The following is a 19253-nucleotide window of genomic DNA, read 5'->3' as shown; positions in this document are numbered from 1 at the left end:
ATTTAAAATTATTTTAAAACATAAAAATAAAACCATCACATAATACAGGATATACATGTGGCATGCAAACACACTAAATGCAAGGAGAAAACAAGATATTTTCCTATAAAAGACACTTAGTTCTAAAAGTTTAGAGATTACAAAGACCCATTCTCAATGTCCCTTGACACACTATCCAGCCCCCTACATACTCCAGACATACACACCAGATTAAAGAGTTGTTGATGACTTATTGAAAATATAAGTAAAAATCCTATTTAGAAAGTATGCTATTTTGCATAGCCAATATTTTCTGTATTTCACCCCCAATCAGTTTCACTACAAGGTAAAATGTTCAAAATCCAAGCAATCCTGCATGTGAATCTCCAATTGAAAATTCTAAATTATATATAGAAGTAGAATATAGCTCTGGCTCTCTGACCATTGTCAAATGACGGGGACAAGAGTAGGTGACTGCACTCTTAAGTAGCACTGCACACATTCATCAGTAATGCAGTTTTTCATCTTGTGTTAGTATGACAAAATGGAAAGCACTGGATTTAATCCATGTTTTTGGCAGATATGTAAAATATATGGTGGTGTCTATAGGATGAAGTAATACTCAGTGGCATGTCAAACACCTGGCAAGAGCTCTCTAACGAGATGTGCCAATGATCTGGCTGCAAACTTTGCAGTGTCCAGAGGCCCCCAGGATACTTCCTGCATGGCACGCCATTCTCTGTCAGGGAGGATATGAATTTTCTCCCTCACCTTCCCTGTACTAATGAGGTGGTCCTGGTCACCCCAAACCTGAGCCCATGCAGGGTGACCAGGACCACCTCTGTCAGACCCCTTTTGGAGGTAATCTCCAACCTCTGAAACAATTTTAAATTAGCCTGCAACACTTTGAAAAGCTGCTGATCTCCTAAGTAGCCTTGCTAACCCAGTAACCTGGGACCTCCCCTGAGCCCTGTGGCTAACTCCATTGCCCCACATGTTGCAGTAGCTCCAGCCCTGGCTGGGGGGATAAGTGGCTGCTCCCCCACATCTTGCTTATTTTCCCAGTAGGCAATTCCCCCATGTCATGCCAGTCTCCCCTCTAGATCCCCAAATGCAGTGATGGAGGAGAAGGGGTTAAATTCCCATATCCACCATCCTGTCCCCGCACTGCCAGGCTCTCCCCTGTGTGCAGCATCATGCTCTCCCCAGCCATGCCAGTCATGCTTCTCTCCCTTCAACTTGCATGCCTTTCAATCACTCCTTGATGTCTTTCCAGTTTGCCCCTGCCAGTAGTTATTGTGCCTTTTGCCATTCTTGTGCTGTTCCTCCTGGGTCCTAGAGATACCTCATCACCCTGGTCTGTCTCTGCGTGGGCTAGAGCGCCCTGTAACCTTTGAATTGCTGCTGCGACAACTTTTGCTGTAACAGCATGCACAACTTCAATCAACCCTTGGCCTGCCTCCCCAATCCTTCATGCTTGTCACCCTGCACCAGTAGGTTTTGCCGCCGCCCCCCCGCCCCAACATCCCTGTGATTCACATGGGGAAAGGGGTCCCCAGGATGCATCTCCCCAACTTCATCCCTTGCAGAGCACCCCATAGTCCATGTACCAACTGAGATCTTGGGGCCCTAGCCCACATGCAGCAGGAGGGGATACACCCACTCCAGCCATGCTGCCTACAGAAGCCCAGAGGGGATTCCCGCTCCTTCCTTCTCCCCCCTCCTGATTGAGCCCCACATGCTGGACATAAGTCAATGTGAACGTGTGTGCACATAAGCGCCCAGACCTACCTGTGTGAACATGACACATACAATTTTATTATGCAGTCTGTTAGATGGCTAACAAACCTGTTTTATATTGCTCTGTTTCCCTCCACCAGGAAGGAAACCAACTATTTTTAAATCTATGTTTCACATAGAAAGCCAAATATAATGCTCTTATAAAACAGGATAGGAAAAAGATCAAAAGCATCCTGAATTTTACTAGCCTTGCTTATATATTATGTCTTTCTCCCTGTGATGGGGTGTACAAACCTCACACTGGACAACAAGCGGTTAAGGGATTATTCTGGGCTCAGCCAGCCCCATACCACCACACCTGCAGCAAATGCTCCATCTCCTGGAGGAATTAAAAGGCAGGGAATTAGCTTATTTGGGTAGCAGAGCTGGAGGTGAGTAGACTTACAGCCCACAGCCAGAGCCGAGATGAGCCAAGCCAAGCCGAGCCTAAGACTCTGACACAGCTGCCCAAAGGGGATCTCTCTGAGGGAAGGGAGGACCCACCCCAGAAATAACCAGAAAGGGAAGTATCCTGTGGAACTTGGACATTGGTAACCCCCTTTACTTATCATAGTTTGGGTTTCCACACCAGGGAAGAGTGTTGGACTAAGCTGATACAGGGTGGGGGAGGGGGTGGATGAGAGGAAGAGGCCCAGGGAGGACAGTCTAAGCAGCCTTGGTTGTCAGACTACTGGTAGCCCAGAGGGCCCTGGGTTGGAGCCCAGTGGAGTGGGAGGGCCCAGGCTCCACTCCCCACAAGGCCCTCGGCAGTCAGGAGTTGCAGCCGTGACCACTAGGCCATGCTCCCAAGAGAGGATTGTTACACTCCCCAAGATGCTCCCATGCTCTCTGATAGCTGTAATTCCCCACTGGATTCTTGATGCACTCCTCCTGATTCTAAAGGTTAGATCACCCATTCTTTGAACAGAAATGGTAAACAGTCTTAGGTAAGTTTGAACAACAAATGCTGAACACAGCCCAAAGCCTGGAATATATTTACAAATATCTATTTGTCAAACAAGTATTACAAACATGTTAGTCAGTCAAAGGCTTGATCTTTATAGGAAATTTAAGGCTGGATCAACTGAATACATTGTTTGCGTCATATTTCAACCAGCTCTATCCACAATTCTAACTTGAAATGGAGAATAAAGAGCAGAAAAAAAGAACAGATAAACTCTTAATTAAACAGACATTCTACAAGCAGCTGGCTCACTTCATCTGGAGGTAACAGATACTGCCACTCCTACCACTACATTTTTAAGGAAGCACTTACATTCTCAGGGTTTCAGCAAACCACCTGGAAGAAATATACAGAGGGTGTTTATCTCCAATTTATACAATCTTGAATATACAGGTTAATATAAAATCAAAGGAGAAAACCATGCAAAGCAAAGAAAACATTAAAATCAGGTGCTAGGATTTCAAATAAAGTTGGTGAAACCCATTTGAGAGGATAAATCCTTGCATGGGCTATTAGTGGAGAAATAATAGGAAAACAAAGGTGATAAAAACATGTTCAACAAATTACAAACTTGCTGTCAAAAGCCATTTGAATTAGTCACATCAGCATGAAACAGGCTTGAGTAAACGTACTACAGCATTTGTAACAGTAGCTTTTCCACAGATCCTAATGATACTACACAGAATTAAACTGTACTAGCATTGTCCGTGTAAATCGGAGCAGTAACAATCTTGAAGATGGTAATACTTCAATCTATTATTAAAAAGACTAAAGAACTTCAGCTGCCCAGTGAAATCACAGCAGAATGAAGGCCTTTGTAGATTCCACCGAAGTCACAGTACTAGAGCAGGGCCTAGATTGTGTGATCTCAACCAGGTAGTCCCTATGGAAAAAGCTGGGGGGGGAACAGTTAGGGAAACCCTGCAATTTATTCCCCTGTGGATTCTCTCCCTTACCTTCCCATCTGTGAAGCGGATCTTGTCCTCCTGCAGAATGAACATGGTATTCCACCCCAAGCACTGAGAGTCCTGCGAGATATTCAGGAAGCCAAAGCCATCTGCACACAGGTCCTGACCCTGAGCTAGCTCCTGTGGAAGATACTGCCTGGCACAAGTCAGCTGTTCAGGCAGGGACTTGATGCCAGCAGCCTAAAGGAATGCCCTGGTGCATGGAGGGTGACATGCAGAAACTTACTGCAGTATCAGACTGTATTAATTTTTTGTATGAATTCCCTCCAGTGATTGTTAGGGGGAAGAAGTACATATTCTCAGCCTAACCCCCAACTTGCCACTTATAAGTGTAGTTCCCTAGCCACCCATCATTAAGGATTATGAATTGTAAGAGTGAGAATGATTCTATCAGCTGGTGGTCCAGGCGCTCCCCTAGAATGCAGTAGGCCCAAATCCAAGTCCCTGCTCCAGAGACGACTCATTTTAAAAAGTGGAACAGCTTCAAACAGGAGAGACTGAGAGAGCCCTGCCCCAGAAGCTCTCATACGCACATCAGGCAGAGGGGAATTGAACCTGGGTTTTCCACATCCCAGGAGCATGACCTTACCATCAGGATAAAGGTGGCAGCTGTATCATTTCCTCCTCCTCCTCCTCCAGCTGTTTTTTGCAAATCATCTAAGTCCTGCACCCGCCTTAAAAAAATTGGCAAATTTATTTGGCAAGTTCATGACTAATTTTGGTGAATAAGCTACTTGCACAGAAAAAAAAAGATTGCTCAGCTATTCCTAAACACCTTTGAAAATCTTGCCCTTTGGAGCATAAGTCAATGGAACTTGTGCTCCTAAATGACAAGTTCTCTTCTGAAAATGGGACTAAGGCTCCTAAGTCTCTTAAGCACTTTTGAAAAGGTTATCCAGACTGTCTATCGACATATTATTATAATTCAGAATTACACAAGCCCTTTAAGACTCAAAGAAAGATAGAAGGGTTCGGTGAAATGTCTTTTGCATCCAAGGTGACTCTTTTCCCATTTGTTCTTTTCCACCAAGATAATTTAGTAACCTTTTTTCCCCCTCTTTTTATAAAAAGATACTTTTTAGGTTTGAGTATTGCTATGTTGTAGCTCTTTTAAAGCTCAGGATTTTCTTGCCAAAAGTAACAGTTAAAACTTTTATAAGCAGTATTAAAACATTTAATAGTAAATTTTTTTGTTGTAGGATTATGGTTAGCCTTTACAAAACTCTTTAAATTATTTTTCAAATATTTGTTTATTTGTCATCAACAAAAAGCTAAACCAATGGTATTTTCCTAATTCGGAAACCTACTGTAAGAATTTCTAGTGTAGATACAGTAGCTACTAGCAGTTTAATACTTGGTCAGTAGTAAACATCAAGATGTTCAATTCTGCAACAATAAAAATGTGGTACTTATTGTTTGAGAATTCCCAAGAGTAGAAGAATGAGAGAAAGTATTCTCTCCCTTTTTGCCTATTCATTCCAAGTCAACCTACTGACAGCAGAGAGTACCTCTACAGTCAGGTAGAGAGGAACTCATAGAAACCAGTTTTCGACATGAAAAAAAGTCTGTGTCGTCATCCTTAATCTAGCAAAATTGAAGTCAGAATATTGTTACACAACAGACCTGGCTCATCAAGTAACTTGAGACAAAAGGCTCGATTCTGATATCGCATCAATGTAAATCAGGAGTAGTATCACTTATGACAATGGAGTTACACTGGTGTGAGCAAGGTCAAAAGGAGGAACAATGTTTTCAATGAGCCAACAAGCTGGATTAGGACACTGGCATGCTGAACCATTAGCTCCCAACCCTGTAATGTTGGGATTGTTAGGGAGGAAGCAATGACTATTCACAACCTGCAAGTCAAGGTGCAATTTATAAAGGCAGGTCCCCTAGAGCAGTGCTACTCAAAGTGGTGGTCCAGTCCGCGAGCCATTGGCTGCCGGTCTGTGCGCACGTTGGGGAAAAAAAAACTGCCGGTCCCCCACATCAGATAGCTTGAGAAGCACTACCCTAGAGTGCTGAAAACAATCTCGAAGACCATTCAAAGAAATATGTCTGTACCACCAATGTGTCTGCTAGTCCCCAACAAGGCAGCATTAGTGAGAAAGCCACTATGGATTCCAGGACATAAATTTACAACCATCCCATAATTATGGACATGTGCATCTTTTGAACAGTCATACATTCTCAGGAGCAGTAAACAGTGTTTTCTTCTGCCGCGCTTGCTCACAGCACACACATAATTAATAAATTTTGAATCTGCAGTTGACACTAATCTTTCCTTTTAACTGTAGGGATCAATTTAAGTTACCTGATAAAAAGGGAGAAGACAAAAATGAAAACCATTGTTTCATGCTGTCATATAATAATACCACACTGGAATACTGCAATCTGTATTGATTTTATTTACCTACTAATTCTAAAGGAGCTCTGCTTTCTCTTCCCACCTTTTGATTAAATAAGGGAACTGTCAGGTTATAATGAGAGAGAGTATTTGGAGTGGTGTAACAAAAACACTAGATTTCTCACATTGTTTGGGTACTATAGGCAAAGTAAAAAAAAAAGAAAGGGCTACGTAAATGTTAAGTGTTCTATTAAAAATGTTTTTATTATTATTATTGGGCTAAGTGTTCCATTCAGCAGCAAAATGAATACAAAATGGAATTTGAAAATCAACTTATAATCATTCAGGTGTTTTGAATAATTCAACTATTTAGGTGTAAATTGAGGCTGAAGAGAACTGCCATATGGACTGATTTTTCTAATCCTACTCCAGACCACAAATATAATGAGATGATTTAAGTAGGCCAGGAACGACTAATGCTCTTCTGTGTGGTGATGCATTTCGTGAATTAAAAAAAAAAAAAAAGAGCTTGGCTGACTTGATTCTTAACATTTTCACCCAAACTCTTTATTCCAGTGCTGGCCAAAGTGCTGCTGAAGTCACCCATATCAATCATGCTGGATCCTGTAATCTGCATTCCAGTCACAACAGACACCATTTTATACAAAAATATAAGCATCCCTCTAATGCCTGCCAAGCTGTTCCTTAAATACAGTTTAAATGTACTTTTTCTAGACTGGCCAGTGCTCTGCTACAGGGACGCTTTGGCTAGAAGTGTGTGGTACAGCCCAGCATCACTCAGATGCAGCTCTATAAAAAGATATTTCTGTCACTGCTCAAAACTCACTGCAAACATCAGCATGATGCAGCCAAATGTTATATAGTTTGATGGAGATAAGCTCCAAATCCAACAGAGCTGTTCTGCCTGCTGCTCACTAACTTCCACAGAACCAACAGCAGGAGGTGTCAATATTGACATACAAAAGAGCTCTTTTCCCCCCAGTCAAAGATTCTTTCATTCTGCCTACTCTTGAAACTCATCAAGTGAGCACTTTCTTTCAAGATTTGGTTGTTCTCCACCTTCAGATGACTATATCAACTACAACCACAATCGGAGAGTGCATTTGAGCAGTGCTGGCTCTAGGTTTTCTGCCGCCCCAAGCAAAATAAAAGGTGGCCGGAATGCCACCCCTGGAATTGTGCGGCCCCAAGCACGTGCTTGCTTTGCTGGTGCCTAGTGCCGGTCCTGCATTTGAGCCATTTATTCAGATACTAAAGACTACCAAATTCAATCCATGAGCTCTAGAAGTAAGGCTCTTCAAGGATTTAAGCAAGCATCCATGGAAATCTGTTTTCATTCACCTCCCCTACAAAGCCATGCCTGCCTGGATTTACTACATTCCAAGGGCTTGATTTTAAGAAATTGTGCACAAGCATGGTAATCATTCATGCAAATGCTCAGTTAGATACCTAGATGATCATCTGTGCACAAAAATCAGAGAATTGTACTACCGGAAGGGACCTCAAGAGATCATCTAGTCCAGTCCTCTGCAGATATACTTTGGGGTGAAACTGTTAAGAGCTGGGCATAATAGGTTTTGTCCAAATTTCTGCATTAGTATAAATACAGTGGTAACAACACAAGGGTTGTGAGATGCACTAGAATCCAGCAAAAGTGGGAAGAATAATTCTTCCAGCAACAGTGAGGTTATAGGGTAGTTGGCTCTGCAAACAGATGAGACACAAGGTGAACTCACAATGAGAAATTCTCCTCCCCTAAATGAAAAATGTTCTACAGCAGCATATTTTGAAAAATGACCTGAAGTTTTTAAGGACAGCCTTGCTTGTAACAGATGTTGATTACAATGGGCCTAAGGCAGGGGTGGACAAACTACGGCCCACGGGCCGGATCTGGCCCATCAGGACTTTGGAACCAGCCTGCAGGATTGCCACCCCCGTGGGGCTAAGGCGGGCTCCCTGCCTGCCCCGGCCCTGGCCCCGCGCCGCTCCCGAAAGCGGCTGGCACCAGGTCCCTGCAGCCCCTGGGGAAGCGGGAGGCTCCGCGCGCTGCCCTCACCTGCAAGCACTGCCCCCCACAGCTCCCATTGGCCAGGAACAGGGAACCATGGCTAATGGGAGCTTCGGGGGAGGTACCCGCAAGCGAGGGCTGCTCATGGAGTCCTCTGCCCCCCCTCCCCCCCACGTGACCAGGGCAAGCAAGGAGCTTGTCTTAGCCTGGCTGTGCGTTGCTGCCACCCTGGAGCCACTCAAGGTAAGCGACACCAGGCCGGAGCCTGCACCCCAAACCCCTGCCCTGAGCCCCCAACCCCCTGCCACACCCCGCACTCCCTCCTGCACCTCGCACCCCTTGCCCTGATCCCCCTTGTACACCCAACACCCCTCCTGCACCCCAACCCCTTGCCCTGAGCCCCTTCCTGCACACCGCACCCCCTCCTACATCCCAACCCCCTGCCCAAGCCCTACATTCATGGCCCTGCATGCAATTTCCCCACCCAGATGTGGCCCTTGGGCCAAAAAGTTTGCCCACCCCTGGCCTAAGGTGTGCTTCTGTCCTTGTTACTCTATATAAATCAGAGAAACTAAGGAAGATACGTTCTCACCTCTAGCACCCACTTCCTTTGCCTTTGTGTGTGCGCACGTCTTTCTTCTCCAGTCCCACTTTTCTTTGTGAGCATTCCAAGAGATTTCCTTCAAGTTGTACTTACCCTTACAGGTCAAGTTACTAACAAGTACCACAGGACATCAAGGGTTACTCCTGTTAGGAATTCCAGCATACCAGACCATGCTGCACAAACATGCAATTTGCAGTTCCCACAAACAGTTGGGATTTGGAGGCAACCTCCTCCAACATTCTCCTACAAAATGTTTCTATGATCTATGCACATGCTATGCATTGGCTCCAGGACTAACAGAACTCTATTTCAGTAGTCTCAGACTACAGACTGTGAAACTGGGCCATTGTTTAAAGTTTGAATGAGTTATCAGTAGATAATACAATCACAACAACATACACCAGGGACTTTTGCACCAGATCCATTTTGATGATTCCCCGAGGCAAATTTTTCAACTGAAATATGCTATAAAGCAAAAATTGTTCATACTTAGGATTTTCCACTGTCACCCTCCAAAAATTAAATACAGGATTTACAGAAAGATACATTTTCAAAGAGTGTTGACAAAAAATACCTAACTGTTGACAAAAAATGCAATGTTTTTGTTAGAAAGCTGAATGCAGATGTACCTCAGTGTTATAGCCATTCTTTCCACTATTTCTACTGACAGTGTAATTCCTGTTAATAGAGAGATTTTTAACGAAAAAATGTATAACACTTAAACACTGATTGAATGTTGTCAGAAATCATTAGGAACAGGATACATATAAGTACTGTAATAAGAGTCTGTTACACAAGAGTGCTGGTAAGAAACTCAGCTTGATTTCCAGCCCTCAGTCACATGACCTGAGTGAGGTCTCCAAATACCAATACCCTTGTCACATGACTGACTTCATTGGTTAGTTACAACTTACCTTTTAATTAAAAAAGCCCAGATGAATAAAAACCCCAAGTGAATATAAAATGTGATACCAATCAAAGAGTGAACATTAATGTGATGTATTCATTATGGTCTCTGAATGCCCATGGTCTTCCGATCACATGAGCACTTCTTGTTCTCAAAGTAATTCCTTCTGCAATAACTTATTGAACCACTAAAGTGGATCTGTCACCTGGAATCTGTGCACATTTACTAGTCTTGGCGATTTTCATTGTCAGTAACTGAGTTTTAGTTCTCTCAACAAAGGAGCATTGACAATGGCATTCCAGATGTCTTTAGGAAATAGTCAGTGTCCTCCACATGTTGTTGGATGCCTTCTGTTAGGCTAATCCTTATGGGAGTGGGGTTCTGACATATAAACACACAAGGACAAAGCAAACCAGACAGCAGTTATCCAGCAGTTTTTGCAGCCAAATGCATTTCTACCCTTGAAAACTTCTTAGGCTGTAAGCAATTCAGGTCAGTGACCGTATCTTCCTGTGTATTCATATAGCCACTAGCACAATTGGGCACTGAGCCCTACTAGGGTTTCTGGGCACTACTGTAACATTATATAATATTCCTATGGACATAATCAGAATGAAAATCTATTACACAGTAATCCCCTCTGCAATCATACTTCATGCTAATCTCTGCCACTGGGTTAGTTTACCAGACAAAGAGGCTGATCCATTATATGTGGAACTAAGAATCAGTTTCACAGGGATACATGCACAGAATATTTAAGAAATCAGAACCTAGGAACTGCCATACCGGATCAGACCCATGTTCCATCTAATCCAGCGTACTGTCTGCAACAGAGGCCAACATCAGAAGGTACAAGAAGCCATGAAGTAGACAGAGGTGGGACAACCCTAATGGTTAGAAATTGTTTTAACCCTGAAGCACAAGGTTTTATATCTCCTCTAAAAGTTTAACAACTCTGGATATTGATATTTTTTACCCATATAAATAGCCAATCACTCTTTGAAGTGGGCCCCAACTGTACATGAAGCTTTACTCAGTAACAGAGCAGACATCAAGTGTAAATGGTGGATTCTCTGTAACTTTAAGTCTTTAAATCATGGATTTGAGGGCTTTCAGTAACTCAGCCAGAGGTTAGAGGTCTATTGCAGGAGTGGGTGGGTGAGGTTCTGTGGCCTGCAATGTGAAGGTTAGACTAGATGATCATGATGGTCCCTTCTGACCTTGAAGTCTATGGAATACACAGCAAACAGAAGTTTAATTACTAATAAATTCATTATAACAATGTTTATATCTAGGATTTGAAAGATGTATCTTATTCTAGTTTCAGAGTAACAGCCGTGTGATCCATCGATGATCTTCCTGATGACAGCATCCTGGCCACTATGGATGTAGAAGCCCTCTACACCAACATTCCACACAATGATGGACTACAAGCCGTCAAGAACACTATCCCCGATAGTCCATCATTGTGTGGAATGTTGGTGTAGAGGGCTTCTACATCCATAGTGGCCAGGATGCTGTCATCAGGAAGACCACTGATGGATTGTAGTTTCCTGAGGAAGTCAGTGATGTCTCAAAGGTAGCTGGGAGTGCTGGTAGCATAGGGCCTGAAGAGGGAGTCTACATAGCCAGACAATCCTGCTGTAAAAGAATAAATGGACACAAATCAGATGTCAAGAATTATAACATTCATAAACCAGTCGGAGAACACTTCAATCTCTCTGGTCACTCGATTTCTGATCTCAAAGTGACTATCCTTCAACAAAAAAACTTCGAAAACAGACTCCAACGAGAGACTGCTGAATTGGAATTAATTTGCAAATTGGATACAATTAACTTAGGCTTGAATAGAGACTGGGAATGGTTGATTCATTATAAAAAGTAACCTATTTTCCCTTGTTTATTCCTTCCCCCCCCACACACACTGTTCCTCAGACGTTCTTGTTAAACTCTGGATTTGTGCTGGAAATGGCCCACCTTGATTATCATACACATTGTAAGGAGAGTGATCACGTTAGATAAGCTATTACCAATAGGAGAGTGGGGTGGGGGGGGGAGAGAAAACCTTTTGTAGTGATAATCACCCATTTTTTCATGGTCTGTGTGTGTAAAAACATCTTCTGTATTTTCCACAGTATGTATCTGATGAAGTGAGCTGTAGCTCACGAAAGCTTATGCTCAAATAAATTGGTTAGTCTCTAAGGTGCCACGAGTACTCCTTATCTTATTCTAGGTTATTGTTGGTTAGCATGGTAATTGACAGTCACTGAATAATGGTATAAAATGAAAGACATTCTTTAAGTAATTTCCAGTAATCAACATAAAAACAAAATAAAATGCACTTCTCCCTATTAAAAACAATAACTGTTCTCCATTCAAATTCCTGGAACACATCCCCACTGCAAACAAAAATAAGAGAGGGCAGTTAATATACTACATTACAAGTGCAGATAAATGAGACTGTTTAGCTGAAACTAGTTTTCTTTCTGTACCAAAAGCACTCTCTTGTGGAGTGTTAAAATTTCACTACCGTTCAGCTAGCCTCTGTTTTTATACAGATGAGACATCCGGCTGCACAGTGCATAAGGAAATGTGAGCTTAGACTTTTCACTGTTGTTTCAGTGACATTCCTAAGTATTTTCTCTGCTCTTCACAAATGACCGGCTGCACTTCAGAAGTGTCAGTGGTGCACACTTCATGGGAGCTGCAAGTGCAGCAAACCAGACAACTGTTTTACAGGACTCTTCAGACGGACAGTCAGCTTTCACCTCAGGTCAATGAGGGTATTGATCCCAACTGTGGTGTCTTCTTAGAAAAGAAATGGCCAGGCGGAAGAAAGGGGGAGAATGAAATCTTAGATTTCTAAGAGATACGGAGACCTTTGCTATGAACTTTTCCACATAGGGCAGGTTAGGGAGTGGAAATTGGTCTGCTGGACAGGGTTTGGGAACAGGCCTCTACTTTTCTTTGATGCTTTACTTCATCCAGTGTGGGAGCTTTAAGTAACATTTGGAGGAAGAGCCACAGGCTCCACTTAAGTAAGAGGATTGACCGATACACTTAGGGGTTTTAAGATTCAACATTAGCAGTTTTTAATGTGAATATATATTATGTTTAAATGAATGTCCATGTACTAATATTTATAGCTCAGTGTGATTTATTTATAAAATACAAATAAAATTCTGGCAGCTTTTATACGGGACCTATAGGTCCCGACCCTTTTATTCCAGTCTCTATGACAAGTGCACTGCCATCTGTGGCATTAATAGCAATGTACTTTCTCCAAATTCCAGAATCATTTATGATCCAGAAGCGTGTCATTTTTGTTCCATTACATAACAAGTCTGATACAGAAATGCTGAATTTTCATCTAAAATTTTCCTACTGGAGTAACATATGGCATCCGCTAGGAAATAAGAGTTACAGTCATTTCGATCTCGTTTGCATAGAAACACAGGGCCAGATTCCCAAGTGGCATAAATCATCATAGCTCCATAGATGCCAATGGTACTAACCCAATCTACACAGCTGAGGAGCTGGCTAACAGAATCGGGAAACGTTAAGTCCCATGCCTACAATTTGTTGAGTACAGACAGAACTGTGTACCTGCACAGAATCAATGGGCATGTCTACACTGCAGCTGGGAGTGCACTTCTGGCACGTCTGTCTACTTGAGCTGAGGTCTGCTCGAGCCAGCATGCTACAAATGGTGCCACAGCCAGCGGCTCAGGCTAGCCAACAGGGGTCAAGACGGATTTGTATTCGGGTGGCTAGCCCAACCCGCACCCATGCTAACCTGGTTGAAATACTATTTTGGCACACTAGATCAAACAGAGCTAGCACAACCGTCTACTTGAATTGGGAAGCACACTCCCAACTGCAGTGTGGACGTAACCCATTTGGGCTGCCTATGCAGAGTCAGTTGCAGGATTTAGACCTTAAATATGTATTGGGTCTTCTAGTTCATCTCCACAATAATCCAGGATTTTTCCCTACCATTTTGATCTGTAGTTTTTAGATGTTGTATTATATAGGACCTGAGGAGTATCCCTTTAAATTGCTTAGGAACCTTCTAGTGGACCTCTCTGTCTTTTATGGCAGAAGCCATCAGAACCCTAAGACAGGAGCTGTGTATATATGTAGCAAAACCCATAAGTTTGTACAGAAACAGGCTCTGCAATCAAGTACGCTTACTGAGGAACAGGAATCCTGCATGACATCTCCTATTCCTGGGAGCTTAGGACTAGCCATGGTAAAGTCCTTGTACGAAGCACCATGCATCTGTTTAGCGGTATACCCTGTGCAGAGATCTCTATGCACTCGTCATTAAATCATCCTTTTCTTGATATGCATTTGACAACCTCACACCCCCCCCAAATCCCAACAAACCCAGAACATAGCCAGTATCACACCAAATAAATGTGCAGAACTTCATGAGAATACAATAGAGTATATTTAAAGAGGCATATGGTGCCATTTGTTTGGACATCGCGCCTACTGTTATATGGTGCAGGAATTACTGGGCTCAAACACCCATCCCCAAATCAATATACATAACACTTCTGTTTCCCCCCTGGCGCCACCCATACACCTCCACCCTTTACAATGGTCATGCTGATTTTGAGGGCGAGGGAAGGAAGTAATATTGGCCAAGGTCATTTGTGCTATATCTTGTGTATCAAGTTACAAAGCACAGTACTTTAAAAGCAGAACTAAAAAAATCAGGAAAGGCAATACTGAGCCAGTCTGAGCTTCTAGGCACTTCTCCAACTTAGCACTTTTCACAAGAATCCTGTAAAATTCTTATATGACCACCACGGAGGAAGGAAGCTTTCCAGTTCAAGTAACTAAAAAAGACCCAACTAGATAACATCTTTAGCCGTGTCAGGTGGAAAGCATACAGGCATGAAACACAGAGATGCATTTGAACACTAGACATATTAAGGGAAAATCTTTTTTTCATCCAGTGGAACCAATATGTTAACAGCTGGAATGAGAACTGGCAAACATGAAACATATAATCCTATTTTATTCTTGAGGAAGCAGAAGTTATTCTTCTGAGCTGGAAGGGTTTCTTTTTGGACCGATCGCTATTCTTTTTATGGTTCACTCACCCTCTTCAGGAGGTGCAAGAGCAAGCTGGCAATTGCCACACAAAGCAAACATTTTCAATTAATACATAAGATTGACTTAGTCCAAGTGAGTGACACGAACCTACTAATAAAGTAAGGGAAACGTGAAGTAACAAAAAAACTCATAAATAGTCTTAAAAAGCTTCGCCTGAGAGAGCCATGTTAAATGTCTATGTTCAAATTACCTTTACCAACTGCACCTATCTCCTCAACTTTTTCTATGAACATTCACATTTTATATCCAAGACCATGAAACTTATCACAGAATTGCACAATGTATACATATGCCAAGAACTTTAGGACAAAGAGCCCTCAGTTTAACTCAGCCAAGTGATGTCAGATTTTTCATTAGCAATCAGTCTACATAAAAATCTGGTCATTACCAGATCTTTTGTCTACAGCCTTTATATTTCCCAATGGCCTGATCCATTTAAAAAACTAGCAGTAAAGAAATTGTATTTGCCACAGCTTTAGGCTTATGATGGAATTCATGTTTCCTAAGGGGGTTTAATGGCATTTCATGCATACATAACTTCACTGATATTGCAGATGCTGGCTCGTATCAAACAAGATTTTGAATAAGTGTTGGTATGCGTACGTATTAGCAATACTGGCCTGTGTTTCAATAGTAGTCACTTGGTATGCTTTGACAGCATATGGTTATAGATTAAAATAAATAAAGAAAAAGATCACCAATTAAATGTGCATACAACCTTTCCCAAGTGAGTTCTGTTGATATATTTTCCTCCCAATACTGGGGATCTCCCCACCCCCCTTTAACTAACTAAGCAATTATGTTATTCAGCAAAGCTCCTGTATCATTTTTCGTCTCTTTTCAGATGATCTGCCCATTCCTTCTGAGAACACTTCTCACTATCTAAATGTGGCATGTCAAGGGAGTTCGAGATATTGTTTATACTATGTTGTAATCCTTTGGTATCACTTAATTGGTTTAAATGGCTTTAAAATAAATCTGTCAACTCCCAACAGCTTTAACTGAATTTCTAGGCCTATTTAGAGAATTGTCTCCACATCCCTCTATGTAGTTCTTCTTGTGCAAAACAATAATTATTCCTTTATAACAGGCCATGTAGAATAATCACAAGAGAGGACCAAATGCCCTCCTTTAAAAGCTACCTAAAAGCGAGGACGACTAACCATTGGTTGTTTAACCATTGGACCAAGTTACCAAAGGAAGTGGCGAATTTGCCATCTCTTGACGTCTTCACGGGAAGACTGGATGCCTATCAGGAAGAAATGCTTTAGTCAAACAAAAGTTCTTGAGCTCAATACAGGAGTAACTGGATAAAGTGTTATGACCTGTGATATACGAGAGGTCAGACTAGATGAGCTAATGGTCCTTGATGGTCTTGAACTCCACCTAGTACAGATTGGGCCTTCTCTCCATCACCAGAGTTGTAAACCATCTCAGTGTAGAAGGGGAAGCTTTACAAAGTATTCTTCACAACATATTTCTTCAGCATCCTCTATCACCTTTCTAATAAATTGTTCACTCTTATCTCATCCTCAGAGTGGCTCTGATCCTGCAAGCTTCTCCATGCAGGCAGTTCCTTGTACCCACGCAGAGTCTCGCTGTCTTCTGCACAGAAGTCATACCACGCTAAGGAGGCTAAGGACACTGAAGATTGGGGCCTTAGACTATGATCTCTTTGGGGCAGGGACGGTCTTTTTTACTGTCCATTTATGCTAGATTGGTGCCTCCGGCAGTATAAATAATATAAAATATTATACTGCCCACTGACAATGTTGCTTCAGTAGATATTTAATCTCAAAGGATTACTGCAGAAGACAATTTCTAATCAGAGCTGGCATCAGTTAGGTGTGAGTAGGTGTCACAGTTGGGCATTGCTCTTTCCTTCTTTAGGAAAAGCAAATAAGTGAGCCGAGATGAATTTTCTATTGATCTAATCCGCAGTGAAGAGACTTTAAGAGAGCAAATCACAGTGTCACAGCTGTAAACCTGAATCTTTAGCAACTTCCAGTAACACACAGCATTCAAGGAGATTAATCCAGTTTTTACAAAAACAAAATCAAACCAAAGTTTGTTCATTCCCTGTAATTTTCAGCCTTAATCTTTTCAACCATTTATTACAACTGCCACTTGGCTCTTAATTTCTCCGTCTCTGACAAAGCTGTAGTCAGCTTTTCGTTGTTGTTTTAACAGTTTCAATAGCAATGACGACTAAGGTCTTGATAGGCTAGCAGATGTTTTCTAAAGGGAAAATAATAGCATCTGAAAACAGATCCTCATGTTTCCTGCACAAAAACTATCGTGGTAGCAGATCATGTTTATACATGGCAATTGTAATCAGTTAAAATCATAAGCTAGTTCTGGTTTAAAACAGTTCACAGAGAGGTTTAGGCTTAAAAATGTAATCACTTGCAAACACACACTCTGAAATAACAGCCACCTTGATAATCTCATGCTGCTGTAACTATTAGTCTGTTACTTGATCATTTTCCACTCCAACAATACAAACATTTCCAAACATAAGGAGAGCAAAATTGGATATGGGAACATTAAAGAATGACAGTAAGGGCAATCAAGCTGAAAAACCATTACTAGGTGTGTTAATTTGGTTGGAAAGCAGTGACCTGCTAGTCCTATTTCATGACTAGAAAAAAGGGTATCCTGGCCTTGACACAGGGAGGAACTAAACAAAGCCCAACCTTACAAGAGAACATCAGCAGCTGCTTTGCAGTCCTATCTCCAGAGAGATAACCAGGGAGCAAAAACAGTCCAGCAACGTGGCCTAGCCAACAAAATAGTCAAAGCTCCATCTGTTCCAATGCATTTGGTCATTTCCTGTCATGTCAACACAACCTTAATTATTTTCTTTTATCTCTACCTTTACTCCTGACAGTGGAAAGAGCTCGTTGGAGCTGCTGCAGTTCTCGGCATCAATATTGTCACAAATGAAATTGTTTCCACACAAATACAAACACTTCTCATTTTTTCTCTCATCCTTCAAATAATTTACCTCCAATCTAAACTTCTCCAGCCATATAATCGCCTCAAACCTCCAATCCTTCCCAGTGGTAAGCCTCTGCAATTAACAATCACCCTCACCCACCCAGGTCAGCCACTGAAATGCATCCACCGCCCACTACCTCAAGTACACACCCAGCCTGATTTCTCCTTTCCCCCCCTGGGATCTTTCATCCCAGCCCTATATTCCAGGGGTGCTTCTGGAATAAGTTATCCCCTGAGATCACTCAAACCCACCCCTCCCCAAACACCATCACTGAAGACTCCCCTTATGATGTGCCAGTCATTCTCACTTGGATACCTCACACATCTCCCCTTGGAATATATGAGTCCCCCACCACCACCAGGAGCTCCTCTGATCTGCAGCTCTAGAGATTCCCCCAGGGATATGTCAATGCCCAGTGCTTAATTTGTGCCAAGGGCTGAGCCCAGCACCCCTAGGCTTGGCAGTTCATAGCCCTGGCACCTCTGGGCTTGCCAGGTCAGTTATGAAAGTAAACAAATTGCTTGAGCCCCGGCACCTCTTCCATTACCAACTGAGTACCACAGTGAGCAGTCACTGCCTAAATGTACCCAGCCCCTTTCAGGAATACCCCCCTGAGAAATGTCAGCGCTCACCTTCCCCTTGGGGTATGCCACTGCGCCCAGGATCACTCAACCCCCACCTAGTCACTCTGCTACCAGACTCCTGTGGAATCGTTCAGGGACCCCGGGGCCAGTCACCCCCGCAGTATGTCTCTAAGGAATCCCCCTGGAATTTCTCCCCACTGCCCCTGCTCAAATTGCTCCAGCCCCTGGGTCACGCTCTTGTCTTGCAACAGCCAAGCTGGGGCGGAGGGAGTTGAAGCGCCCGGCCTGAGAGGCACGAAGTGGACCAGAAGCTGGAAGCTCAGCGAGCGGGCGGGAGGCAGCGTGGTACTCACAGGACCGATGTCTGCGGAGGCACCCTGGGGACGTGATCCAGCATCAAGTGCATGCAGCGGATGGTGGTTTTAAAGCAAAGGCATCGACTGGGGCAGGACAGGGACGCGCCGCACCGCCCGGCCAGGAACAGGACAGCTAAGGAGAGAAGTTTGGGCTCCATCTCGCCCCAGCCCCAGCCCAGGAGCGTCTGGCAGCTCCCGCCGCCGCCGCAGTCAGGAGCCCTTCCAAAGGCCGACGCGGGGCCAATCGGCAATGGCTGGGATCACATTACAGGCGGCAGCGCGCGCCGGGTACCACCAGGGGGCGCCGCCCTGCTAAAGCCTATGCAGCCAGGCTTTTAAAACCTGGTTGGGGGGGGCGTGGAGGTGGGGGCCAGACTTCAGAGCCAGATACGGACTGTGTTAATGAGTTTCAGCTGTGGGAAGAGAGATGCCTCACAGCTCAGCTAGTGGAGAAGTTGTTTTCCACAGCGTCAGCTGATGCTTTTAATGAATGAGTGCACTTCCCTGGAATGACTTCATCCAGGCAAGCCCCCTCCCACTGACATGCTAACCAACTGAACTGCCTGGGACTGCACGTTTCCTTTCAATCGTAGCTACCCCTCGACAGC

At 43.3% G+C, this 19253-nt stretch overlaps 1 protein-coding gene across 1 annotated transcript in view; it reads right to left on the bottom strand.

The window, feature by feature from the left end:
- The window catches only part of PXDNL (peroxidasin like), a 285265-nt gene extending 266390 nt beyond the window's left edge, over positions 1 to 18875 (bottom strand). Inside the window, exon 1 of the mRNA XM_007058778.4 lies at positions 18643 to 18875. Coding sequence (XP_007058840.2) covers positions 18643 to 18803 — 161 coding nt within the window. The 5' untranslated portion in view covers positions 18804 to 18875. The remainder of the gene's footprint in view (positions 1 to 18642) is intronic.
- Between the last annotated feature and the right edge of the window lie 378 nt (positions 18876 to 19253).

Source organism: Chelonia mydas, chromosome 2 (genome assembly GCF_015237465.2).
Source record: "Chelonia mydas isolate rCheMyd1 chromosome 2, rCheMyd1.pri.v2, whole genome shotgun sequence".
NCBI classification, from domain to species: domain Eukaryota; kingdom Metazoa; phylum Chordata; order Testudines; family Cheloniidae; genus Chelonia; species Chelonia mydas.
This window is presented reverse-complemented; position numbering and strand designations above follow the sequence as displayed.